Source organism: Vipera berus, assembly GCF_964194415.1.
Source record: "Vipera berus genome assembly, chromosome: 2".
NCBI lineage: Eukaryota > Metazoa > Chordata > Lepidosauria > Squamata > Viperidae > Vipera > Vipera berus.
The window spans coordinates 11,641,902-11,659,987 of record NC_138203.1 but is presented as its reverse complement, the minus strand read 5'-3'; the positions used below and the strand labels follow the sequence as shown (position 1 = coordinate 11,659,987).

At 60.1% G+C, this 18,086-nt stretch overlaps 1 protein-coding gene across 5 annotated transcripts in view; it reads right to left on the bottom strand.

Moving 5' to 3' along the window:
• Positions 1-3,033: 3,033 nt before the first annotated feature.
• Positions 3,034-18,086, bottom strand: part of TLN1 (talin 1) — a 36,612-nt gene continuing 21,559 nt past the window's right edge. For 4 of the 5 annotated variants that reach the window (XM_081318205.1, XM_081318207.1, XM_081318206.1 and 1 more), the window contains 29 exons: positions 17,504-17,701; positions 16,504-16,643; positions 16,203-16,296; positions 16,013-16,102; positions 15,500-15,622; positions 15,226-15,369; positions 14,668-14,829; positions 14,064-14,204; positions 13,603-13,784; positions 11,629-11,761; positions 11,246-11,347; positions 10,117-10,287; positions 9,856-10,005; positions 9,224-9,325; positions 8,975-9,094; positions 8,435-8,581; positions 8,149-8,315; positions 7,882-8,065; positions 7,670-7,795; positions 7,418-7,534; positions 7,152-7,337; positions 6,740-6,847; positions 6,006-6,111; positions 5,580-5,704; positions 5,047-5,172; positions 4,897-4,959; positions 4,365-4,547; positions 3,869-3,997; positions 3,034-3,787 (listed from right to left, as the gene is read on the bottom strand). In XM_081318205.1, coding sequence (XP_081174331.1) covers positions 3,656-3,787; positions 3,869-3,997; positions 4,365-4,547; positions 4,897-4,959; positions 5,047-5,172; positions 5,580-5,704; positions 6,006-6,111; positions 6,740-6,847; positions 7,152-7,337; positions 7,418-7,534; positions 7,670-7,795; positions 7,882-8,065; positions 8,149-8,315; positions 8,435-8,581; positions 8,975-9,094; positions 9,224-9,325; positions 9,856-10,005; positions 10,117-10,287; positions 11,246-11,347; positions 11,629-11,761; positions 13,603-13,784; positions 14,064-14,204; positions 14,668-14,829; positions 15,226-15,369; positions 15,500-15,622; positions 16,013-16,102; positions 16,203-16,296; positions 16,504-16,643; positions 17,504-17,701 — 3,951 coding nt within the window. In that variant the 3' untranslated portion in view covers positions 3,034-3,655. Of the gene's footprint in view, positions 3,788-3,868; positions 3,998-4,364; positions 4,548-4,896; positions 4,960-5,046; positions 5,173-5,579; positions 5,705-6,005; positions 6,112-6,739; positions 6,848-7,151; positions 7,338-7,417; positions 7,535-7,669; positions 7,796-7,881; positions 8,066-8,148; positions 8,316-8,434; positions 8,582-8,974; positions 9,095-9,223; positions 9,326-9,855; positions 10,006-10,116; positions 10,288-11,245; positions 11,348-11,628; positions 11,762-13,602; positions 13,785-14,063; positions 14,205-14,667; positions 14,830-15,225; positions 15,370-15,499; positions 15,623-16,012; positions 16,103-16,202; positions 16,297-16,503; positions 16,644-17,503; positions 17,702-18,086 lie in introns of those variants that run through there. The other variant, XR_014025185.1, reaches the window with a different exon arrangement.

The window sequence follows — 18,086 nt, the reverse complement described above, 5'->3', positions numbered from 1 at the left end:
TTCTCCTCTTCTCCTGGACTAACATATTTGGAAAAACCCTTTTGAAAACTTGCTCTATGTCCTTCCCCCTCCCAATTTATACAACCTAAGAGGTTCCATTAGGTGAAATTACACCTTACGCCAGAGGTCCCCAAGCTTTTGGGCACCAGGGACTGGTTCAGTGGAGAAAGGTTTTTCCATGGACCTTAGAGTGCGTGGTTTTGTGTGCTGCCTGCATCGTACAAATGGGGTTTTGCTCGTTTGTGTAGACCGGTTGCTGGCATGCTGCAGCCTGGTACCGTTCCATGGACCGGGGTTTGGGGACCCCTGCCTTACACATCCATGCTGCCTACCAATGGCTTTTTGTTTTGTATTTTTTACATTTATTGTCAAAGTACATGTGTACATTGAGATTAGCTGAGCCTCCCCCCCCCGTGCTCTCCCTCCGCCAACACACAGTGACAGTTGCAGCCTCCAAGGCGTCCATTTGGGACAACTGCAGGAGAGCCTTTGGGGGACCATCTGCCACTGGTGGCTCCTTTCCTTCAGGATTTCCCCTCATGGGAGGGCAGGGTCTCTGGACACTTGCCATTGAGGTCCATGCATCATGCACCATGGTTACATCCTCGAGTTCCCTTTTTACGTAGGACGGGCGATAACTGCAATTAATAATAAAGCAGCACCTGCCTTAGAACGCTGAGGCTCTCTCTTCCACACAGCAGTCCTGTCAAATGCCTCATTTTAGAGTTTATTGCTTAACCAGGGTGGAGAACAATTTGGCGGCCACAGTGGTACGTTTGCTTCGCCAAGGGTGTTTGGCTCTCTTTTTGCAGTCAAGCTGCTGTATGAATATGCCCCCCCCCCCGGCTAGGAATGGTTCATCCAGCAGGTGCAGGGAGGCACAGCACATCTCTCCCTCTGGGCAGTCTCAGGCTGTGGGGCAGGGTGCCTGCTGGCTCACTCCTACTGGTGTGATGGGCGTGGAGCAGGTGGCGATCAGGAAGGAAGGCCTTCCTTGCTCTCTGTCTATCAAATCAGCCCAGCGGGCTATTTTTGGCTCTGGGCTCAGGGGCAGGCAGCCAGGGATTAGGGGTCAGTTCCCTTGCCAAGAAGGATGCCTCTTGCCCAGGCCTATCTCTACTCAGGGCGCTCGGCTCTTGGGCAGATGGTGGGCAGCTTCCATAGCCTGGAACAACAGTAACAACAAAGGTGTGGGTGGAGAGAATGGCACAGCTGGAATGTCCCCTCCCCCAGTCACAGCAGGATTGGCAGCAGAGTTCTTTCAGGGCTGGTGGATTTAGGGGCACCGTGCACTTCAGAATGAGGATCAGGGTGGTGACCTCCCTCTGGAGCCTTTACAAGCAGGAGGAACACTTCCCTGATCTCAGGGCCTTTGTGGATCAGCAGGACTCAGGGCAGCATTAGTAGCACCCCCTCAGGAACACAATTCCCGCCCCCCCCTCAGGAGAGGAAGCCAACTGGGGAACTATGGGAGCAAAGCCCGCAACCCCCAAATCTTGCACCGTTCTCTGGGACATTGTCCTCTCCCCAGTGGTCGGAAGTGCTTCTGCAGCTGCATCTTCTCCTCCAAGGGAAGAGCCCCTGAACATAAGACCCCTGCCCACTGTGAAATCTGCCCCCCAACCTGTTCTCCCTGGAGCCTCTTCAGCCAGCCGGCCAGAAGCAGCTCCCCAGGCTCAGGAAAGGGCTGAGTGGCAAAGAGGGAGCAGAAGGCTGAACTTCGCAGGTGCCGGTTCCCGGCTCTGGTAGAGGCTGCCAAGCTCCACCACTGCCTGCTTAAGGAGAATGCCATGCCTGGGCCTTCCTTTCACCACTTTTGGGGATCAGCTGATGGGCGCACCCACAGGCAGGAGGAGGCTGAGGATCCATCACTCATGCAGGCCAGGATCTTTGCTCTCTTCCCCCCCCCCCCGCCATGCTAGAGTTGGAGTACCCCATTCACAAGGAAAGGGAAACACCCAGGAAGGCAACTCTCACCAAGGTTCCAGTCAGGGCAGGGAATCAAGAGCCCTCTCAAGGCCAAGGAGGCAGGAGAAACCAGAAGACTGGGCAGCAAGCAACCTCCTCGCCCTCCTGCTCTTCTCCCCCAACCCAGGCCTGCCACTCTTCCTGTGCCAATCAGGGCACCCACTGCCAGGGATAGACTGGTATTGCAGGAAGTGCTGGGAGCACTGCAGAGAGAGCTGGGCCCAGATGCCTGGTGGAAGGGGGGGCAGCTGGCAGGAGCCTGACGCAGCCCTGACCTCCACATGGGGGAAGGGGGCAGCTGAGCGAGGATGGGCTCCTTTGGGACCCTCTAAAAGGGTCCTCCCAACCAGCAAGGTAAAGGTAAACGTTCTCCCGCACATGCGTGCTAGTTGTTTCCAACTCTAGGGGCCGGTGCTCATTTCTGTTTCAAAGCCAAAGAGCCAGCGCTTGTCCGAGGACGTCTCCGTGGTCATGTGGCCGACATGACTAGACGCCAAAGGCGCACGGAACGCTGTTACCTTCCCACCGTAGTGGTCCCTATTTTTCTACTTGCATTTTTTATGTGCTTTCGGACTGCTAGGTTGGCAGAAGCTGGAACGAGTAACAGACGCTCACTCTGTTACGCGGCACTCGGGATTCGACCCGCCAAACTGCTGACCTTCTGATCGACAAGCTCAGCATCCTAACCCACTGAGCCACCATGTCCCAGCAAGAGGACCATGAAAAAACTGAGCCTGGGGCAGTCTTTTGGGGATTTGGAAAGGCCAGAGACTGCTGTGGGCGTGGGGGTCTGGCCCATAGGAGCCGACACTGGGAGCTGGCAAGCAGGTCTGGGACTCTTCCCTAGGGGAGAGGGGAAAATCCCACATCAAGCAGCATGGTTCCCATGCCTAGGAGCGGCCTGAGGCCGCTCTTCCCCCTAGAGCTGGGCAAGGCCACTGGGGCCAGGCAATGTTGTTTCCTCCCACAACCCGCTGGGTCTGCTGCCCGGAGCCCTGTTTCTCACAACCCCAGGGGTGAGGGCAGCTGCTGCTGGCCAAAAAAAGGAGTGTGTAGAGGCAGAAGAGCAGAGAAACCAGTTTATTGCAGACCAGCCCTTTCCAGACAGCCTGAGGGGCTCGGAAGCAGACCCCTCACCCTCCCACGTCCCAGCCCTGGGTTCCCTGCCTTATGGATGTATCAAAATTACAAAGAGGTGAGAAGCCTCAGCTGGTGAATGGTCCCCAGATGCGGTCAAGCACAGCTGCGCTTGGGGGCTTGTGCAGAGGAGGGCCTCCTGCTGCAGGGAAGGAGGCTCAAGAGGTGGGGGGAGCCAAGCAACGCGGCAGGGCTGTGGGGGTCTGGCAGGCACTTGGGAATCCAAGGGCGGAGACAGCCCTTCGGCCATGGGCCAGGGCCCGCCCAGAAGGCAAAATGTACAGAGGCAGAGAGGGGTGGGCAGAGCCCATGTTCCCCCCAGATTGCACAGCCCCAAAGGGGTTCCACGGCCCCCCAAGACAATCAGGCTGAGCAGGCAGCCAAGGCACAAGGAAAGCTCCTGGAAGGGGCAGCCCAGGAAGACAGTCCAGAGTACGGCATGAAGGGGATTCGGGGCTCGCGCAGGAGTAGCGGTGGGCCCGGCGGCGGGGGCCCCGGGCCCCGGCTATGAGGAGGGCTGCCCTTGCTTGGTGTCCGGCCATGGGGCAGCTCAGTTCTGCCCTTCGTCCCGCAGCTCAGAGGGGAGGAACTTGTACTGCTGCTGCCGGATCATAGCCAGCTTCTTGCGCGCCTCCTCCAGTTCCCGCTCTTTGCGCAGCATCTCCTCCTGGGCGGCTATGATCTGAGGAGAAGGAAGGGGCAGCGGTCACCCCCGTGGGAACCCCCGCCGGCCCTACTCCAGCCCCTCCCGGGAGGCCCTTACCTGCGCAATCCCCCCAACCATCCGTTCCTTCACCACCACCGTTGCGTTCTCCTCGTCCTCGAAGGCCGCAGCCTTCTGCGCCGCTTTCACCAGGTTGTCCGAAGCCCTCTTGACCGCGTTGCCAGCCGCCTGATGGATTTGGGGGGAAAGGAGGTCACACACTGGGATGGCCTCGGTCACCCCGTGCCTGCAGACCCCTGAAGGGGAGGCAGTGCACAGGGCCCTGATCCCTCCAGGGAACCTTCCAGCTGATTGTTGCCGGTCTCGTTGGTGCCTGGGCCCTGGAGCAAGTGTGCGGGGCAGAGGCCCGGCCCCAGCTGACCCAAGGAAGGGGGGCCCTGACTGAGTCCATCAGGGCCCGAACTGGGCCTGGGAGAGGTCAACAGCGGCCACTGGGACCAGCGGGGAAGGTGGACCACACTCCCTCAGCTCCTCCATCAGCGGAAGGGAGGGAAGGGCAGCTCCCTCAGACCCTCAGCCACCTCTGCCTCCTCACCTGCAGGCGCTTCATGGCCTCGGAGTCCTGGTCTGCCTTCACCTTGCATGCCACCAGGAGCTGCGCGGTGGAGGCCGCCACCTGCTTGGCCGAGGAGATAAGCTTCTCTTCGCTGGCATGGCCCTGGACGGCCGCGTTGGCGGCTTCACAGAGGTTGTTGGTGGCAGCAGCCACCATCCGGGCCTTGGCAGAGGAAGAAGGGAGGTGAGCGAGTGGTGAGGCGGCCACTTCAGGCACCGTGGCCACAAAGGGCCCACCCAGACTGGGGCCTCGAGTGCCCCAGAAGCCGCTGTCTTGGCCTAGGGAGCTTCTGCCCGAGCTCTCCCGTCCTCTGACAGGGCTCTGCATGGTGGAAGGGGAGGAGCTCAGGGCTCTCGGGGCAAAGCAGAGGGCTCTCCTGACTAGGGGCCCACACTGGAGAGTGGACAGTGGGTACGGGAGAGGCCTCCCTCTGTAACGAAGGGTCATTCTAAGCAAACAGGGCCCCTTCCCAGTGAGTGGACAGCCTCCCCGCAGCTCCCTCCGCACTCACTGCTGAAATGAGGCCTTGAGACCACTGTCCATCATCCAGGGCATTGGCTGGGATGGCGCCCACCTGGCAGAGAGAGAGAGAAAGAGAGAGGGTGGTCAGCTCCAGGCCAGACTTGAGGACTTCCTGCCCAGGCGCCCAGCCCCCACTTGCCTTGCCTTGGGCCACAAGTTCCCTCTGGGCCGCAGAGGCCGCTTTCACCAGGGCACTGGTGGCCGCAGCGATGGACTTGGCTGCCTCCAAGATCTGCTCTTCAAAGTTGAGGCTCTCGTCTGCTTGCTGGAGAGGCAGGAGACCGTCAGCTGGGGGGGCTTGCGGAAGCCCTCCCACCCAGAAATGTCTTCCCCGGGGAGTAAGTGACCAGGGCTCTCAGCAAGAGGTAGCATTTCTGCTCCCCTCCCCCCTTCTGCTTGAAATGGGCATGAAAAAGCCCCAGACCAGTCCTTCTCACTCTCCCCCAGATGGAGAAAGCCCGGCTGGCACAGGGCCAGGTCATCCGGTGGGGGGGGCAAGACGTGGCCGGAGTCCTCCTAAGGCCATGTGGGCCTGCAAGGGCCCATGTGGTCCCTAGAGCCAGCGAGAGCAGTGAGGGGGGCTGCCCCCATTTCTCGCACCGGGGGGCATGGAAGGGGCAGAGCTCAGCTGGCAGCCACTCTCACGCTTTGCTGGGGAGGGGGGGAGCCCACCTTGGGCTTGGCTCGTGGTTTCAGCTGCTCCAGCTTCTTTGCCGCAGCCTCGATCGCAGCGGCTGCCCCCAGCAGCTCATTCTCAGCAATGACCGTGGGGTCCTCGGGGTCCACCCACTCGGTCCCTGCGGGAGACAAGAAGGCACGGGGGTCCGGAGCTGCCCCTGGCTTAGCCCAGACAATGCTCCGACTCCCAGCTCTCCTTTCACGAAGGCTCCGTCCTTTTCTTAAGCCCCCACAGCATTCACACCACAGGCCTGATTGGGTCTCCCACCCCCAAGCGCAAGTGCAGCCTGTTGGATTGATCCACCACTCAACGGGTTGAGCAAACCCCCCAAAAGCAGAAATGGGCTGTCTGGATACATGCCCCGTGCCGGTGAGGAGGAGGAGGAGGAGGGCTGGTCAGTCCCAGGCCTCCCCGCCTACCTTTCATGGCTTCGGCCGCCTGGATGAGCTCCGTGACGGAGCCAGCCACCCGCTTGGAGTAGCTGGCCAGCTGCTGCTTCAGGTCGTGGCTTGGCTTCTGCAGGATCTGAGGGAGGAGGAGCCATGCTGGGCACCCATCTGGGCACCCTCAGGGCCCACCACTGCCACCTGCTGCTCGGGAGGGGCAGGGGCGAAGGCAGCAGCAGAGAGGGAAGGGAGGGTGAAGAAGATCTGGGTTTGCCCGGAAGGGCTGGGGGAGCTGGCCAGAGTGTCCAAGCAGCCAGATCACCCAGCCGGGGGGGGGGGCCTCCAAGTGCCCTTCTCTCTGTCCAATGGGGCTTCCCCAGCTCACAGGACCAGTGCTTCCTCTGTCCCTTGGCAGCCAGGCCGGGGAGGGACATGAACCCAGAGAAAAGTTAGCCGTACTGCACACAATGGGCTACTTCTGCCGGTTAGAATTGTCCCCACAGCACAAAAGACCAGCACACCACAAGTCTGGGAGCTGATGTCTTACCATGCAGGGGGAACGTAGTTGTCCCTGGGCCCTCCCCCAGACCTAATGACTCTGGGCCGAGCCCCGCCCTTCCCTAGCACCCCCCTGTGGACTTGCAACATAGCCTCACATGCAGTGCATGCCGTGTTCACAGGCTGGGCTGAGGAGAGAGGGCTGAGGAAGAAGGGACAGGCTGTTGGGGACGGGGTGGGTGGGTGGGTGAGGTGGGACGGGCACCTACCACCAGAACGTGCTCCAGAAGTTCCAAATAGCCGCTAGCACACTCCTGGCCAAAGCGCAGAGCTCGGTGCCGCACCTCACTGCTCACGTCAGGATGGCATGCAGCTTCCTGGAAGGAGGCGGGCAGATGATCGCCAGCCCCCCAAACAGAAAGGAGAGGGGCTGCCCTCCACCCAGAGCTCCCCAACTGCAGTCTCTGCTCCCTGGAGGAGGGCTGCAAGACCCCCCTTTGGAGGGGGGGTGGCCCTGTGTCCACCCAGACCAACCTTCTCCAGCCCCCACCCCAGGTTGCTTGTCCAATGAGGACACTCTCCTGCAAGGCAGGACCCCAATCAGAGGCCTTCCTTCTCTCCAAACATCCTACGGCTCGTGACCACGCCCCTCCCCTTTGGGAAATGACCTCCAAGGCTCACCTTGCAAGAGCGCAACATGTCCGCAATGGCACGGCGGCTCAGGTTGGCCGTGGCTATCACATCTTCCTGCCGGCAGGAGTTGCCAGCTGCCACTGCCTTGGCCGTTGCCATGGTGATGCCTTTTGTCATGCGAATGAAGTCTTCTGGTGTGGAAGTCTTGGCAGGGGGCACTTGGGAGCAGAACACCTGGAGGAGGAGGGGGGGGTTAGTATGGGAGACTGGGTGGTCAGCCAGTGGTTGCGGGGAGCAGGGGGACAGGCCCTCACCGCCAGCTCCTGCCGAATGTGTTCGATGGTGGCCTCCAGTGCCCGTGTCCCCTTGGTGGCCTCGTCCTCCACTGCTTTGACGGTCTTCAAGAGCGATGTGACGTTGGTGACCATCACCTGCCGACAACAGCCAGAGAGCTGCTCAAGGACCAGCCGGCCATCTCCAGTGTCCCTTGCGTGGTGCTCCACCTCTCCTCCCCCCAGGCACAAGGACCCTCAAGCCGGCACCATGCTCCACCCCAGTGGCCTGACCTTGGCCGAATTCTTCAGCTGGTACACGGCAGGATCGTCCCCAGACTTCCCGGCAGCGGCTTTGGTGGCACCGATCAGGTCTCCCAGGGCTTTAGCGACGTCCTTGACGGCATTGATCAGGACCACCTGGGTGCAGAGAAGGGCAGGATGAGGCAGAGCAGCCGGGACCCACCCAGAACTGCCTGCCCGCCAGCTGTGGCTGCCGTCCTGACCTGAGTCTCGGGGTCCTCAGAGCCCAAACTGGCAGCCCCCAGCTTCACCACCTCTGCCAGGCGCGTGATGGTTGTCACCGAGGACTGGGCGGCTTGGGCCAGTTTCTCTTGGCTCGCGGTGGCATTCTGTACCAACACTTTGGTGTCTTCCACTAGTGCTTTGGCTGTCTTCAGGATGCCTTCCCTGCCAAGAAAGAGAGCACGCTAGAGGCCGAGGCGTTGCCATCAAGGAGCCCCACCCACCCACCACCCCACGAGAGCCACAACCTGTGGTCAGCGAAGGTCTCAGCATTCTCCCGGTTGAGAGTTCCAGCAGTGGCAAACATGATGGTGGTGTCCAGATCTGCAATGATGCCCGATACGGCACTGGCTGCGGTGATGCAGGCCTGGGTGCCCCGGTTGCCGGCCTGGAGGGCTGCTAGCACGTGTGAAACCTGCAGGAGAGCAAAGGCAGGATACCCGCTATGGTCTGTGGGTCCGATCCCCGATATGCATCTGGGGTGGGGCACGAGGGGGACTCTTCCGCTCCCAGCCCAGGTCTGGCTGGAGTCACCTTCTCGGAAACCTTGCGGGCGCATTCGATCAACTCCTTCTTGGTGTAGGCATCGCTGGGACTGCACTGGAGGGCTCCAGCGTTGGTCACGAGGGCGGCACAGCCATGGCCCAGCTCCTGCACTCTGTTCTTAATGTGGGCGCCAATCTGGAGGGGAGCGTGGAATTCAAGAAAGCGCATCACTGGCTGCCAGCTCTGCCTTGGTGCCCTTCTATTGAGGGGGGGGGGACGTGGTCTGCTCCTTTTCCACAAACCCACTCTGAAGCTACCCAACTCACCCCTGGCAAAGGGGCGCCAATGTCTTCCTTTTATGCCCGCCAAGCCAGGCTAGGAACAGGGGGAATGGACTCCCAGGAAGACAGAGTTGCTTTCTTGAGACAAATGCAGAGCTGTGCCAGCCTGCCCCCTTCCCCCCAACCCAGGAAATCTACCTGCCTGGCACGCTCACCATTGCCAGGGGCGCTGCAACAGCCTCTGAATGCTGTCGGCAAGACCACCTCCGAGGCCCTCCCTTCCCCCAACTCTCGTGCCCTCCCTCACCTCTTCATTCTCTGCTGTGAGGGCAGCGGGCTTGGCCTGCAGGGCTAGGTGCCCATAATCTGTGGTGAGCTGGTTGGCCAAGATGCCTAGTTCATCCGGGTTGGTGGTGGATTTGGTCACCTGTGGCGGCAGAGTAAGACATGGGGTAGGAAAAGGGGCAGAAGGGCCTGGGTTGAGCTCTGGAAGGGGGTCCCCCAGCCCCCATGCCCAAAGCCCACCCTTCCCCAAGAGGTCATCCAGCCGGCTCACCATCTCCTGCACTGTCACTGCAATGGCCTTGGCGGTCTTCACCATGGTGGTCTGGTAGTCCACAAAGGTGCCTTCGGGCTCTCCCATTGGACCCTCATCCAGCTGCCCAATGGAAGGAAAAAGCCTGGGAGGTGGGCTGCTGTCCTGCTTCTCAGTATACACCTGTATTTCCCCCCCCCCCCATATAAACACCCTCCCCACCGTTTTACTTTTGGCTGATGCAAAGATTACACCAATGGGGGGGAGGGACAGGCAAAATGGCCGAAGGGGGTGACTTCAGCACCCCAAAAGACTTGACAGCAGATGCTTCCAAGATCTCACCTCAGCCTCTCTGGCTCCTCCTGAACCCCATGGGGTGCCCAACTGCCCTGCCCTACACCAGGGGTAGGCAACCTTGGCTCTTTTATGACTCGTGGACTTCAACTCCCAGAATTCCTGTGCCAGCATGGCTGGCTCAGGAATTCTGGGAGCTGAAGTCCACGAGTCAAAAAAGAGCCAAGGTTGCCTACCCCTGCCCTACACAAAGCTGGTTTGGCAAGGTTTCCGGTGCCAAAGGGGAGCCAGGCACAGGGGCTCCCCAGAGAAGAGGCCCAGTGGCCAGGGGGAGGCCAGACCGTGGCTTCCCTGCTTACCTGGTTGATGGCCTGCCTGATAGAGTCCACCATGCCGCCTACCACCCCTGCGGCACTGGCAGCCTCGTTCAGGGTGGCCGTGAGGTCTTCCACCGCCTCCCTCATCATCTGGGCAGCCTCCTCCAGGGCCTCCTGCGTGTGGGGTGCCTGCTGCAGAGAGAGGCCCCCATCAGGCCCTGGCAGCAGCCCAGGTGGCACACAGGCAGCTTCTAACCCCACCCATGCATCCATCCATCCATCCGGTGCCAGCCCCACGGGTACCTTGGGGTTCCCCCCGGCCTCCTTGGCTGTGTAGAGCATCTGCAGGCCCGACTCGGCCAGCGTCTTGGTCTGGTCCAGAAGGTTCATTTGCTGCTGGTGATTCAGCATCTTGGAGGCTGCACCCACCGCAGCCATGACCAGGGGCTCAAAATACTGGGCCAGCTGGGAGACCTGGAGGAGGAGAGAAGGGGTCGGCGGGTGTGGGAAGGGGCATTCCCTCGAGATGGAGCCGCGCGGGGGGGCAGGGTTGCGCGGGGGGCGGGGTTGTCGTGTAAGGCAGACATGTCAAACACAAGGCCCGGGGGCCAGATCCGGCCCGCGAAGTGGTTTCATGCGGCCCGCGAAGCCATCCTGGAAACAGTGAGGGAACGGCCCCCACTGCCTTGGCCCTGGCCCAGAGACCCTCCTTCTGCCAGAGACCCTCAGATCTGTCCCACTCCTGCCCAGGCCCCCGTAGGCACCCTTGATGCCAACGATGTAGAGCTGGCCACGCCCACCCAGTAGGCCATATGCACTCTAGCCACGCCCACCCAGTAGGCCACGCCCACCCAGGCCACACCTACCCAGCCCCTTGAGGGCAACTGCAATGCTGATGCGGCCCTCAATGAAATTGAGTTTGACACCCCTGGTGTAAGGGGTTGGGCAATCGAGACGCCGCTCTCCAAGCCAAATGAGGGGCCAGTCCAGAGGACGAGGGCCAAAGGGTCCTTTGAGCCTAGCACTGCCCGCCTCACACTGAGTCTCCCCCATCTTCTCCAGGCCCCTTCCCCTTCCCTTTTCCAGGGCAGAGCAAGGGAAAGGACCTCATGCCCCCACAGATCAGGCAGGCAGGCGGACCGGGGGGAGGTAGGGTGCAGACCGACTGAAGCCACGTACACCCCCCACTGCATCGTGAAGGTGGTGCCTGGGCACAACCCGAAAGACACCAAGCCACGGAGAGCCCAGGGAAGCCAGTTGCAGGCCTGAAGCCAGGCCTGCCTTCTCAGCCCTGTTTTCTCCCTCCCCACCCACAGGATGGCCCGACTGGCTCTTCAGGATCAGGCCCCAGTTGGCTGCGTGGTCTCGCCAGCCTTCCAGCCGGACGCTGGCTGTGGAGCTCTCCTGCTGCTGCAGCCACCGGCTGCCTCACCTTGTGGCCCAGCTGGGAGGCCTCAGCACGAGCGGCACCCGCCACGGGTTCAATGAGGTTGTTGATCTCCTGTACAGCTGTAAGCATCTGGTTGTGCAGGGCCTGGAGAAGGAGACAAGGCCTGAGCACCAATTTGGGGCAGGGGGAAGACATTTCCCCCCCCCCCCCGTTCCCCAGAAGCTGAAGCAGGATCCAATTCTGTCCCACTGCTGGTCAGAAGGGGCCACCCACCCGGCCTCCTTCCTTTTCTGCACTGCTGGAGATGGGACAGCCCTTCTGGTGTCCACAGGCCCTCCAACCTGGAGGACTAGCAGTCAGCCTCTCCCTAGAAGCCCACCGCCTGGCTGCTGCCCCAGCATGAGCTGAACCAAACACCTCCCCACCTCCTGGGAGATGCCTTCGCGAGGGGCCAACTGCTGGCTGATGGCTGCCAAGGAGGCCTGGTCCACCTCTCGGACGCATTTATTCAGCGCTTCGATGGCCTCGTCGCACTCCCGCTGGCCAGGAGCCTTGTCCCTGCAGACAGCAATGGCAACCAGATGTGCACACTGGACACCTCCCTAGTTTCCTTTCCCCCCCCCCCCGCCCCATGGCTGCCTCATCTGTTTGTCCCTCCCAGTTCTGCTAGTCACAGAGATGCCAGCGTGCTGCCAACGATTCGGAACGCAGAAGGAGTCGGTTTTCCAGACATCTGGTGAGAAACTAAAGAAAGATGGCAAGTCCTGAATCTTTAGGGAATCTCCTCAATTGTATGAGTGGGCCCGAAATAGCAAGGACGAAGTGAGGATTAAGTAAAGGGAGGGGACCCTTCATGGCCAGCGAGGGGCAGAAATTTACCTCTGCTGCCATTTCTTGTATTGTGAAGGATCTACGATAATTTTATGGTTTTTCCTGACCCACTTTTGCCCCGGGCCTGAAAACCGCAGGAAAAGCGGCCATTTCTTGCTGAGGAACTGCTCCAGCCCCTTCCTCGCTTTCGGTTTTATTGATTTATAAAATTCATTGGTCTCCCATCTTACCCTAGGGCAGGGGTAGGCAACCTTGGCTCTTTTATGACTGGTGGACTTCAACTCCCAGAATTCCTGAGCCAGCCATGCTGAGGGGAAAGGGAGAGGTTTCCAAGCTGAGCCATGCTGGCTCAGGAATTCTGGGAGATGAAGTCCACGAGTCATAAAAGAGCCAAGGTTGCCTACCGCTGGCCTAGGGTAACTCTGGGCAGGTTACAGTTATATCTAAGCTAAAAACATAAAAAGTGAAAAACAGACATTCAAACCTAAGGACACACGGGGAGGGCGGGGGCGGAGTGGGAGGAGGAGGAGGTGAGATCTGTCATTACTTCATCAACCCACTCCATAACTGTTCCCCCACTGGGGCCCCAGGCCGACTGGCACAATCACGTCTTTAGGCCCTTATGAAAAGATAGGAGGGTTGGGGCCAACCTCACATCGAGGGGAAGGGGGAGATGTTCCAGAGGGCAGGAGCCACAGCAGAGAAGGCCCTTCTCTTCTTGGATCCCCAACCAGCCAGACTAATAGGGCAGAGGGGACCCATAGTGTGCCTCCTCTGCCGGCATGGGTGGGATGGGCCAACCCCAGTGGGGTGAAGAGGCCCCTCAAGTAATCTGGACCCAAGCCATGAAGGGCTTTAAAAATGGTTCCCAACACCTTGAATTGCACCCAGAAGCAGACTGGCAACCAATGCAGTTCGCAGAGCAGTGGGGCGACAAGGCCCATTCTTGGAGCCCCCAAACTAATTTGCTGCTGCACTTTGGACCAGCTGTAGCTTCCGAACACTCTTCGAGGACGGCCTCATGTAGAGCGCATTACAGTAGTCCAGTCGTGGTTGCCCCCTTTTCAGCCCTGTGCAGATAATCTTTGTTTAGTGACCATAATTGGGGCTGGCAACTCGGTCATGAAGCATAACGGGCTAAATAAGTAAAACCGTGACTGTGCTTGACACCTTATTTCAGATTTCGTTTTACAGACTGGCAAAAGTCATAAATGCAAGAAGTGGCCACATCACAACCGTGAATGGTTACTAAATGAGGCAATTGCTAAAAAGGAATACCCGAACTAGCCTTCTTGAAGTGTCCCAATGAGAACACTGAGGAAGGAACCCCCCCCCCCCCCAACTCTCAGACCCACTCGGGCCGATGCAGCCGCACATCTGGATTTGGAACCTTGGCCAGATTGGGTCAGAATCGCCAGCAGTTGCCTACGCCAGGGAGATCTGCTTGCCCCCTGCCTCTGAGGACTATATGCCTTCTCCTCCTGTGCCTGCCTCAGACTGAGGTCCCCCAACCTAAGCTCCACGGGGGGAGCCGGGCTGCAGGGGAAGGGCAAACAGCGGGCACCCACCTCATGTTGGTGATAAGCTTCTTGATCGAATCAGAGACAGTGCGCGAATGGCCCGCCAGCACAGACCACTTGGGAGGGTCCTTGGGATTGACAGCCAGCGAGCGAGCCGTCTGGATGAGGCCAGCAGAGCTTTCCAACATGGTCTTGGCAGAGGAGAGGATGGGCTCCATGGTCCTGCGCCCCTAAAGGGAATCAGCAGAGGGTCACTCTAGGACTGGGGGTAGGGAACCTTGGCTCTTTTATGACTCGTGGACTTCAACTCCCAGAATTCCTGAGCCAGCCATGCTGAGGGGAAAGGGAGAGGTTTCCAAGCTGAGCCGTGCTGGCTGAGGAATTCTGGGAGTTGAAGTCCACGAGTCATAAAAGAGCCAAGGTTCCTTACCCCTGCCCTAGGGCAACAGACCAATGGCTGCCCAGAGAGGACCCTTCCTCTGACCCAGCCCCAGGCAACCTCTGCCTACCTCTGGGCTGATCTGGGCAGGGATGGTGGCAAACTCGGGATTAGAGGCGAAGGCGGTCAGGTTCTCCACCGCTTCGATCAGTGGGGCTGTGGCTTCACGGCAGCACTCACGGTTGTCTGGAGTGAAAGCGCCATCCAAAGCCTGTGGGGAGACTCATGTTGGGCCTTTACCTTCCATCATGGTGTGATGGAAAAGCTCCCGGAGCCCAGGACCAGCCACCTCTCGCTCCCACAGAGACTCCCAGCCCACAGAAAGCCGAGTGGCAGCCATGCAGCCAAGCTGGAGGAGGGGCCAGCCTGCAGCCTTCAACCTCACAGCCACCCTCCCCCGGGGAGAAACTTTCCCCTATCCTTTGCAGGATGATTTCGCAAAGTATCTGAAATCTGCTCTTTGGGTCAGTCTCTGTCGTCAGACCCAGAGAATGTGTTCAGCATTGCAACATAGCTGTTCAGTTTGCGACCCAGCCAGTCCCGGGCCTCCCACCGATCCTGAGCCATTTCCCTCCCCCCCCGGGGGGGGGCTTTGCGTTCCATGGCCTCCAAGCGCAGGGTTCTCATTTGTCTCCGCCGAACATCCCCGTCCCAGCTGGGAATCTGGAGGGTACCTTGATGGTCTTGACGAGGTTGGCTGTGCTGTTGGCTACCTCCTTGGCAGACTGGACAAACTGGCGCTTGGCCACCGGGTTGGCGGTGCGGGAGGAGGCCAGTCGGCAGGTATTGCAAAGGGCGGAGGTGTGCTTGGCCACGATGGTGGCGGCCGACAAGACCTGCGGAAGGCAAAGAGGCCCCTCCGCCTTAGCTCTACCCACAAGGAGGCTCAAGTAATCATCCCCGAAGGTAATGAAGCCCACCCCCCTGCCTCTGCGTGAGGAGTGCCACTAGCTGTGGGACTGCATTCACAAACAACTGCCTGGTTCAAGCCCCCTCCTCCAACACGTTAACAGAATAACAGAGTTGGAAGGGACCTTGGAGGTCTTCTAGTCCAACCCCCTGGTCAGGCAGGAGACCCTATACTATCCTGGACAATTGGCTGTCCCAATTTCTTCCTGAAAACCTCCAGTGTTGGAGCACCCAACTTCTGTCCCACTGATTGATTGTTCTACTGCCAGGATATTTCTCCTTAAAAACGCCCGTCTTCCCTTCCGGCCAAAGGGGGCCGCTACCTGGGATTGCGTGCAGGCTGGGTCAATCAGGTTCTGGCAGGCCATCTGGATGGCTTGGTTGGCTCTGGCAAACTGGGTGGGGTCCACCAGGCCTTGCTGACCGGCCTGGCTGTTGGGGTCAGAAACGCCGACCAAGTAGGCCGCCTGCAACAGAGCACAGACGGGGGGAGTCCTGAGAACAGGGAAGACAGCCCCCTCCCCTGCAACCTCTCTGCTCCGCAGTCGGGAGCGTTGCCCCCCCCCCGCAGCCTCACGAGGGGCCTCTGACTCCCACCTGGGCAGCCGCTTCCGTGAAACCACAGAGGGCCTTGGAGGCTGTTCTGACGGACTCGCCAAACTCTGGCAGCTTGCTGTTCTTGGCATTCTGCGAGATGCCAGCCATGGCCTCGCCCAGCACCTGCAGGAGACAGAAAGCAGGGAAGCACGTGCGTGGGTGTAGGTGTGTGTATGCACAGAACTATGGATCCTGAGGGCTTCTTGCACTGGAACAGCAAAAAAAAACCCAGCTTCCAGTGCCGTTCAGAGAATGCAGGTTTTAAAGAGGGGAGAGGTCTGCAAAACTTCCAAAGATAACCCAGAAAGGAAATGGAAACACACACACACACACACGCACACGCACACACACACACACACCCGGCACCAAACCCTCTTGGAGCAAAAGCTGGACTTCCCTCTGCTTGGACATCTAGCCTGAGCTTTGGGGGACTTGAAGACCTCAAGAGACCCTAAGCGCCTGGCTCAACCCCTCCCCTCCCCTCCACCACCACCACCACCACCCCCCGCTCACCTTGGAGTTCTCCATGACGCTGTCCAGGCAGTTGAAGTAGGACATGTCACTGACAGCCTGGGTGGGGTTTTCCAGAAGTTCTCGCACCGTCTGGAGAGGAGAAGTCAGCTGAGGCTCAGGCAGGCTGCCCTGCCTGCCCCCTCAACCAGCCCCACGGCACCTGCCCCTCTTCCCGGTGAGGCTGGCTCACCTCCAGCTCCCGCAGAGCATTGTCACACTCCTTCTGGCCCGGTGCCTGCTGGGTGCACATGGTGATCAGCTGGTTGATGCTGTCCGTCACAGCCCTGCCAGGGTTGGGGGGGAGGAGAGAAAGAGAGACGCTGCCATTAAGCCCGCCCTACCCTCGTCCCCGGACATCCAGGTGCCGCACAGCTGTCCTAACCCCTCCCCCCTTGCCCAAAAGTGGCCCTCTCCAGGCAACCCGGCAGTTCTCAGGGAACTTGGGGGAGGTAGGCCCCACTTCCTGCTACCACTGCAAGAGGGCTGCGTACCGGGCAGCAGCTGCCAGCTGATTCTTGAGATTGGGTGCTGTGGGGTCTGCGGAGAGTGCTTTGGCCGCCAGAAGCAACTTGCTGGAGGAGAGGGAGATGCCCTTCAGGTTGGACACCAGTTGGCCCTGGGCCTCCTTGGACTGCAGGGGAGAGAGACGGAGGGAGTCACCGGACCCTCGAACCAGACCCGGCCAGCCCCTCACTGCAATCGGCGTTCCGTGATGGGCAGCCCCCTGGCACTGCCTGGCCCCCTCCCCTGCCTAAATTCTCTCCCTGCTCAGCTTGCTACAAATGGGGGCAGCTCCCAGGCCAAGCAGCCAAACCCACCTGCCCGCCCCCTGCCCTTTTTCCCCTGGGGACTTCACAGCCCTTCTGGAATTATGACTGTGCCAAGCACTAGGTTTCTCGGTAGCCTGAGCTCTTAGTCCCCAGACCTCAAGGGCAGCTGTGCCTTGACCCAGCCTCCCCTCCGGCAGTGCCTCTGTCCCTCCACAGGATGCCAGGATCCGGCTGGCCCTGTGGCATCCCACCCCAGGCCCTCCGCCAATCAATTTCGGGACTGGCCTGCTCAGCCCCCCTGGGGCTGCACTGGACCTTCAACCTCCCCCAAGCAGCCTCCCCTCACCCCAGGGAAAGGGTCTTGGATTTCCCCCCTCCCCCCTCAGCATTGGAACTGCCCTGCAGGAGAGCCTGGCTTTCTCTGCTCTGAAACACCCGAAGCCTCACCCAGCCTGCCAGTCACAGGCTCTGATGCCGCACACCCAGCTCTCTTGGTCACTGGCACTGTGGCATCTGCCTGGCAGCAAGCTGGGAACCTGCCCTGGACACTCTCCAGAGCGGCCTCTGGAAGAGCTCATCCTTTCTGGTCTGCCCTGCCAATGTCCTGCTAGCGCCGCCCACCACACACGAGGCTGCGCGCACAGGCCCACACGCCTTAGGACGAGGCGCTCCTTCTGCACGTGCACTGGAGACCTTCCCCGCCCAGCCAGGCAGCTCTTACCTGGGACTGTCCAGCCATCTCCACCCCAGCCTGCAGGAACTCATTGAAGTCTTGGCCAAACTTGCCAGAGGCCTTGGCCAGGTCTTGGGGGGTTCCGCGCGACGACTGCACCAGCTCATTGGCCGACTGGTTCAAGCCAGCCGCAGCTTGGTTCAGCTGGCTCTGGGCCTCCTGAAAGTTCTTGGTGCTGGGAGGAAACTGGGAACAGAAACAGGGGTCAGGCTGGGGGTCCCAGGCACCCTTCTGACCTCCTGACGCAGCCCAGGCGATTTCCGCTTAAGGACTAGGTGGCAAGATCCAGTTCTCCTACTCCCAGATACCTCCAGCCCATCCCTTTGTTGGCCACCAAGCCTGAGGACTGGCAAGGCAGCCCCTTCCGCTGCCCAGAGCAGGGCAGCCCAAAGCCCAGCTCCCCAAACTACAGCCTGGGGGCTGGTGGTTAATCTCCCCACATCTGAGAGGAGGGGCTCTGCCAATCTCCCACCGTGAGAGTCCCCACGGCCTTTGACACCAAACATCCAGCAGCCACTCTGTGATGTCAAAGACCGAGTCACGACCGAGCACTGTGGGGGTGGGGTGCGTG